The sequence below is a fragment of the Hyla sarda genome, chromosome 3 (assembly GCF_029499605.1).
Source record: "Hyla sarda isolate aHylSar1 chromosome 3, aHylSar1.hap1, whole genome shotgun sequence".
Taxonomy (NCBI): Eukaryota; Metazoa; Chordata; class Amphibia; order Anura; family Hylidae; genus Hyla; species Hyla sarda.
In genome coordinates this window covers 164,480,838-164,488,633 of record NC_079191.1, presented here as the reverse complement: position 1 = coordinate 164,488,633, position 7,796 = coordinate 164,480,838, and the positions used below count along the sequence as shown (strand labels likewise).

At 43.9% G+C, this 7,796-nt stretch overlaps 1 protein-coding gene across 4 annotated transcripts in view; it reads right to left on the bottom strand.

Annotated features, from left to right (window-relative positions):
• Positions 1-2,661: 2,661 nt before the first annotated feature.
• Positions 2,662-7,796, bottom strand: part of FGF12 (fibroblast growth factor 12) — a 513,249-nt gene continuing 508,114 nt past the window's right edge. For all 4 annotated transcript variants that reach the window (XM_056565423.1, XM_056565422.1, XM_056565421.1 and 1 more), the window contains one exon: positions 2,662-3,124. In XM_056565423.1, the coding sequence (XP_056421398.1) occupies positions 3,006-3,124 (119 nt within the window). In that variant the 3' untranslated portion in view covers positions 2,662-3,005. The remainder of the gene's footprint in view (positions 3,125-7,796) is intronic.

The window sequence follows — 7,796 nt, the reverse complement described above, 5'->3', positions numbered from 1 at the left end:
GGCCGGAGCATCGTGACGTCATGGCTCCGCCCCTCGTGATGTCGCGGCCTGCCTTAATGCAAGTCTATGGGAGAGGGAGTGGTAGCCACCCCCCCATAGACTTGTACTGAGGGGGCGGGCCGTGACATCATGAGGGGCGGAGCCGTGACATCACGATGCTCTGGCCTCTTTATTGCCCGTCATTACACACAGAGCGAGTTTGCTCAGCGCAGTAATGACATCGGGGTGCTGCAGCAGAGATCACGGGAGTCCCCAGCGGCTGGGCCCCTGCGATCAGACATCTTATCCCCTATCCTTTTATCCTTAGGGGATAATATGACTAGGGGCGGAGCACCCCTTTAAGGTAACCCACCACCCTTGACATTCTATGGACATTGCTGCAGTCAAGAGGGCGGTCAGCACTGTGCAGCTGTTAATGGGAAGGACCTAACCACCATGAGAATTGGAATGGTGGCGATCACACAGTTGAAAGCCTATAAACTATTAGCATATTGGTCGGCTAAGCTAACAGTTATCTTTTGATGTGGAGAAGGGTGGGATGATGTTAGGAAAAATGCAGGAATTCTTTGGCCAGTGGCTCCACACAGATTAGGAGTACTGAAAATTTTGGAGGTGAGAGGTTTAATATTAGAAGACTAGGATTAGGAACCAACATATTTGAAATCAAACAAATTATTAGGACCAATATACCAATATTTTGTAAATTTGCCAACCATCTTCAATTTGTATCACAACATCTGAACAACAACATTTTTCAGATTTGTCAGCATTAAAGGGGTATTCTGACATTTAAGAAAAAATCCTATTGCTGGGTCTAGGTTAAAATAGAAAAATAAACCTATACTTAACTAGCCCTGGTCCCCCACTGCTCCCGTTTGGCCACGTCTAGTCCAAAAATCTTCTGTATTCTTATTGCTAGGAAGCAGGACCTACTCGTTCAGCCAATCACTGGCCAAGATGGGACAAGGATAAGACCAGTAATTGACCGAATCGGTAGGTCCAGCACAGAGCACTTGTCTCCAAAGCATGATGAAGACAAAAGACTAGGGGAACTGGATAGAGCCAAACGGAAGCTGTGGGAGTCTAGTGGGTAACTGGGATTAAATAGGTAAAGTTTTTTTTTCTATTTTAACCTGGTCCTAGCAACAGCAGCAGAATTACTACTTATTAGCTGCTGAATACTACAGAGGAAATTATTTTCTTTTTGGAACACAGTGCTCTCTGCTGACATCTCTGTCCATTTTAGGAACTGTCCAGAGCAGCATATGTTTGCTATGGGGATTTTCACCTACTCTGGACAGTTCTTAAAATGGACAGAGATATCAGCAGAGAGCACTGTGCTTGTGATGTCAGCAGAGAGCTCTGTGTTCAAAAAAGAAAAGAATTTCCTCTGTAGTATACAGCAGCTAATAAGTACTGGAAGGATTAGGATTTTTTAATAGAAGTAATATACAAATCTGTTTAACTTTCTGACACCAGTTGATAAAAAAAAAAAAAGTTTTTCCACCGGAGTACCCCTTTAAAGCCAGAAAAGCCCTTGTAGAAGTTAACACTACTATATATCCACATGGCGATAATGGTAACTGCGTAGCTAGCCTCATAAAAATACACTATGAGAAGCGTATTGTTTCTAATGCTTTATATTATTTTCTAGTATCAGGCAAGTTTTTCCAGTATGTGTTCGTGGAAACCTTCAAATGAGTATGTAAGTAAGGTCTGTCAAGAAAATTTGATCATAAAAAATGAGTTGTGAAAAATCGTAACACAGCACAAGGAAAAACATATTTCTAAATGTATGTTGGAAATGATTATGGTAAATGGCTTCTGTTCAAATTTTTTTTTGGGGGATATTAAAATCAATATAAAATGAAACTAAAATTACTCTTTTATTAAAAAAAAGAGTTTTTAAGCAATTTGTCATCTATTATAGCATAACTTATCTGTTCTTCTAAAATTCTCTGAAGTATCTGAATTTGTCTCTGTGTATTTTGTGTTCCAAGTAGTATCATGAGCCGCCCACGTCATGAAACACATGCCTCAAGTCAAGACATCTCGGCATTCTACGCCCCTAGGTAGATTATGCATTAATAGATGGGAGTAACCACCCACCTGGTTTTTCACCGGAACAGCTGGATGGTCTGAGTCGCGACTCCGGGAACGGAAGTCCGTGACGTCAGGACTCCGCCACTGTGTGACGTCACGCCCATCCCCTCAATGCAAGTCTATGGGAGGGGGCGTGATGCCCCCTCCCATAGACTTGCATTGAGGGGACGGGCGTGACGTCACACGGGGCGGAGTCCTGACGTCACAGACTTCCGTTCCCGTAGTCACGACTCAGACCCTCCAGCGGTTCCGGTGAAAAAACAGATGGGTGCCATAATGCGGGGGTCCCCAGCGGTGGGACCCCCGCGATCAGACATCTCATCCCCTATCCTTTGGATAGGGGATAAGATGTCTAGGGTGGGAGAACCCCTTTAAAGACTGACTGTGAAAGCACCTCTAATGTCTTCAGATTTGACTCAACTAACCATAATATTTTCTAATCTGCACAGCCTTAAAATGATGTCATCTGTAAAAATAATGCAGACTGCTTCATAAACAGGAATAAAATAAAAAGGACATGTCATTAGAGTGAACCTCGCTTTTGCTAAGTGGCTACTGTTTTTTTTTTTTTTTTTAAAGGTTTATTTATCCAGAACTTTAGTTTTCTTTTAAAGGTAACATCTTTATTGTATATTTTTATGCAGAGGTGGGAACGTATTCGATCACACAGCAAACTTCGCAGAAAATATGAATGAGTCCAGATTCATGGAGTTTTCTTCCGATTTTTTTTTTCTGGTTGGTTTAAAACATTGCACAGGAAATTCAATTTCCATTTCTTTGTTCTATCCAAAGAAGAAAACTTGACTTCAAAAAAGTAGTCAGCGGAACCTTATGTGTCAAGTTTACATGTATCATTTCAGATTTTCCGGAGGGTTCACTCTCAGGACAGGGCAAGATTTTGGCTATGTCGATTCTTGATTAACAACTTTTCCACCATTCATGGTTGGTGTCCCTGAACTTTTTCTTGAACGTCCTTGCTTCTCTCCAATTTCATGCAGTGATGGCTCTCTGTACATGCACACTGCAAAACAAATGAACACAATTAGTTCTCGCAGAGCGAATGGTCAAACTTCGTTGGTCTCATTAGCATTTCTTGGTCTTTTTCTTATTGCCTAATGGATCAAAAGACTTGAAAATACAATGTGTAACTGTGCTCTATACAGACCACAAAATACTAATAAGCTCTTTTTTTAATTGTTTAATATTAACCATTGGCTTGTGACAGTCATGTTCTAACGGTACACAACTAATAGCCTTGTCTAGAAAGCACATTTCATATACGCTGGACAATAATTGTGGTTGAAAAAAAAGTGCAATGATGGTGATTTTCAGTTCTTTTTCTAAATAAGGCTAATATATACAAAGTTAGCTAATATCTGTAATAAGAATGCTATCAGCTGTTCAAGAAGTACTATTAGAAGTATATTACTATATTTAACTAGATAAATATTATCAGGTTATATAAGACTCTTCTGTAGTTACACATTGAATGGAATCTGTCCCATAAATAGGTAATGGCTAAATGTTTATTCTTTTGATACTCTTTGCACCACATTAGGCATTTTAGATATTCCACAGGTTTGTGTTGTTTTCCGTGCTGTTGCCTTAGTCCAATGTCACCTCTTAGGCGTCTGCACTTTAGGCCCATGTCTATAGCTACCTCCTCTTCTCTTTTCTAATGCCCATCAGAATGCTCTGTCCATGCCCCTTGCCAATATTAGAGTTGGCCACGGGCAATGAAACGCGTGGGGTCCAGGAGGACACCTGCAAGGTTATCCTTCATCTGTTGTCCATAGCCCTACTTTCCCAGTGGCACATATACTGAATGAGGTTGTATTTATGATATCATTTTTTACAGGTCTAAAACAATTATTCTCATTAAACTGAGAAAAGCTTTATATGTGACTTTGCACTTTATCTATTCTGTGACTGATGTTTTTGGGCTATTGGGACTATTGCCTTATCTATGTTTGATTCAGCAGGTGCCCCGGGAGTGGTCTCCCCCATTTTATAGGGGGTCCCCCCTGTTGTGCAGTGACCTTCGGGCCTTTTTAAGTGGTCTGAAATGTCTGCTTTATCATTTATGTGCAGATTGAAATAAAGTATATTTTCTAAATTGTACATGAATAGTGGGTGTGCTCTTTTTGGTAACTCGTCGTCTCTTGTGGTGTAATGTTAGTTAACTGATATACACAATGGCACCCGGGTATGATTATTGTTGCTGAGCCCGCTTGAGGTTATGGTAACACAAGGAAGAAGCCACAGCCTGCATGTAAAAATGCCACCTCTAATGCTATAAATTGTGCATCATAAACCTGTATTTATGGATTCTGCAATCTGTCAGGGATTTTAACAAAACCTTAAGAAAAAGTGTGCATAAGGCCGTACAGCTGAAAGTTCATTATGACAAAACATCATATGGTTCATTAAAATATTGCATCATCTACATAAACGTGCACTGAAGACATTTAAAAAAAATCTAAACTGTATTGAAAAAGTAGTTTAGTTTGAATAACTCTCATTTTACAAACATATAACAGACAAAAGTAATGTTCGAGTTATTGGGAAGTAAGCAAAGTTCATCATCTTCTATAATGGCCTCACGTCACAATAATGGTTTTCCAGTATGGATTATATCCTCATGTTTACAAATCTAGAAGGGAAGCGGCATTTTCTCATGTGAAGGACCTATCGACTAAGACTGGACAGCTAATGACCTTGGCAGCTTTGTGAGATTAGACAGGTATTCAATCTAACACCACGACTGGTCCGGGAGGACATTAGTAATTCAAGACATTATTGAACAAAGTATCCGTTGAAACCTTGAATAGCAAAACTCACGTTGGGTTCTGCTAAATAACAAAACCATTTACATTTCCTGTTTTCAGAAGGGCATATATATATATATATATATATATTACAGTCATAATAATAATAATTTTATTTATATAGTGCCTACAGATTCCGCAGTCATGGCTGTAAGTGTTGGCATCCCTGAAATGTTTCTAGAAAATGAAGTATTTCTCACAGAAAAAGATTGCAGTAACACATGTTTTGCTATACAAATATTTATTCCCTTTGTGTGTAGTGGAACTAAACCAAAAAAGGGAGGACAAAAAGCAAATTCGACATAATATCACACAAAAACATGGGCTGGAAAAAAATATTGGGACCCTTAACTTAATATTTAGTTGCATACCCTTTGGAAAAAATTACTGAAATCAGTCACTTCCTATAACCATCCATAAGCTTCTTACACCTCTCAGCCGGAATGTTGGACCACTCTTCCTTTGCAAACTACTCCAGGTCTCTCTTATTGGCAATTTTAAGATATCTCCACAGGTTTTCAATGGGATTTAGATCTGGACTCATTGCTGGCCACTTCAGAACACTCCAGCGCTTTGATATCATCCATTTCTGGATGCTTTTTGACGTATGTTTGGGGTCATTGTCTTGCTGGAAGACCCAAGATCTTCCAAACCCAGCTTTCTGACACTGGGCTGTTCAGTGCGACCCAAAATTCGTTTGTAATCCTTAGATTTAATGATGCCCTGCACACATTCAAGGCACCCAGTGCCAGAGGCAGCAAAACAACCACAAAACTTCACTGAACCTCCACCATATTTCACTGTAGGTACTGTGTTCTTTTCTTTGTAGGCCTCATTCCATTTTCAGTAAACAGTAGAATGATGTGCTTTACCAAAAAGCTCTATCTTGGTCTCATCTGTCCACAAGACATTTTCCCAGAAGGATTTTGGCTTACTCAAGTTCATTTTGGCAAAATTTAGTCTTGCTTTTTTGTGTCTCTGTATGAGCAGTGGGGTCCTCCTGGGACTCCTGCCATAGTGTTTCATTTCATTTAAATGTCGACGGATAGTTCGCACTGACACTGATGCTCCCTGAGCCTGCAGGACAGCTTGAATATCTTTGGAACTTGTTTGGGGCTGCTTTTCCACCATCCGGACTATCCTGCGTTGACACCTTTCATCAATTTTCTCTTCCGTCCACACCCAGGAAGATTAGCTACAGTGACATGGGCTGCAAACTTCTTAATAATGCTGCGCTTTGGGGGCGTGGCTTGGCGCCGACGGTGATGGCCGCACATTAAGAGGGCTCCCGCTCTGCTGGCCATAAAGGAGCTTTAAATACACAAAGGTGACCCTGCTTTCAGATGGGGAAGAATTCCCGACGTGCCCGAAACCCCTCCGCACCCGCCCGACTGACTTTATCTACCTCCGGAGGCATACCACGCTACTTTCAGCCGTCCCCGGCCTCAGCTTCTTCTTCCCTCACCGCCATTACGGGACCTGCGCTGGGCCTGCGCTCCCGTTCCGGCGCTCACCCAGTGCTACCCACGAGGGATCTCTCTGCTTACCATCTGCCGAAGACACCAGGGACGCCTGCGCTTCTACTGCCGGTGACTGCAGCTGCTGTGACTGAGCCTGTGACCTCGCTTCAGCCGTCGGGGAGCAGCGCTACTGACCCTGCTCCGGATCTCCTGCCTGCTGCTGCGGCCCCTGTTGTGGGCTCTTCTCCTACTCTGGAACTGTTGCCTGTGGCGGTGAGTGCTGCTGGGGGACCTGTATTAACGGCAGATTCCCCCCCTATCCCCGCTCTACAGCTGTCCCTGGTGGGTTCCTCTCCCTTGTCGCTGGGTGGACCTGCTGGGGCTCCATCTTGGGCCTCCTTGGTGGGGGGCCGGCCTTCTCCAGCAAGTTCTCTGCCGTGCTCAGCTACTCACTACTGCTCGGCCTCCCACTCCCCTACACAAGTGGGACCTGCCTCTGTTCCCCCAGCCCATTCTCCTATTACCCCTCTGGACCCTCTAGCTGCCTGCTATACCCCCTCACGTTCCCCTAAGCCACAGAGGTCCAGGCAAGCTGCCATGCAGACCTCCATACCAGCTTCTGGGGCACTCCATCTGTCTCCTAAGGGGACCCCCTGCTCTCAACCTGGGCCGGTAGCACCACCGGGGCCGACCCCAGCCCTCCAGTCCTGGGACTTGGCATCTGACTCTGATTTACCCTGCTCGGGCCTGTCTGTGCATTCCTCTGCTCTCCCTGATTTGAGCCAGCTCCTTTCCCAAATTCCTACTAAGGAGGACTTTCGCTCTCTTATTGCTGAGGTTAAGGAAGCCTGCCGAGCGGAGATCTCCTCTATGCGACAGGACCTCCAGCATGTCTCTGACCGAGTGGATGGATTGGAAGATGCTCATGATCACACCAGAGAGTATATTACCCAGCTCCACTCTACCATTGCTTCTCAGAAGGACTTCCTTGGGGATCTCCATGCCCATGTTGAGGATCTGGACAATAGAGGGAGGCGTAACAACAGGGTGCGAGGGCTGCCGGAAGCTGCACGTGAGGAGGACCTTTTTGCCACCTTGGAAACCATTTTTAACCTGATACTTGGCGAACCCCCCTCCCATAGGATCAAACTGGACAGAGCTCACAGGGCGCTTCGTCCTAAATCTGCCTCGGGCGCTCCACGAGATGTTATTTGCTGTGTACATGATTTCCAAGTTAAAGAAGCTATAATGGCTAAGGCTAGGTCCCTGAGACATTTTGACTTCAATGGGGCTCCTCTTCAACTTTTTCAGGACTTGTCCTGGTTAACCCTCAGGAAGCGACGACTGCTCCAACCCCTCCTGGAGGTCCTACGCTCTCATCAGGTGCCGTATAGGTGGAATTTTC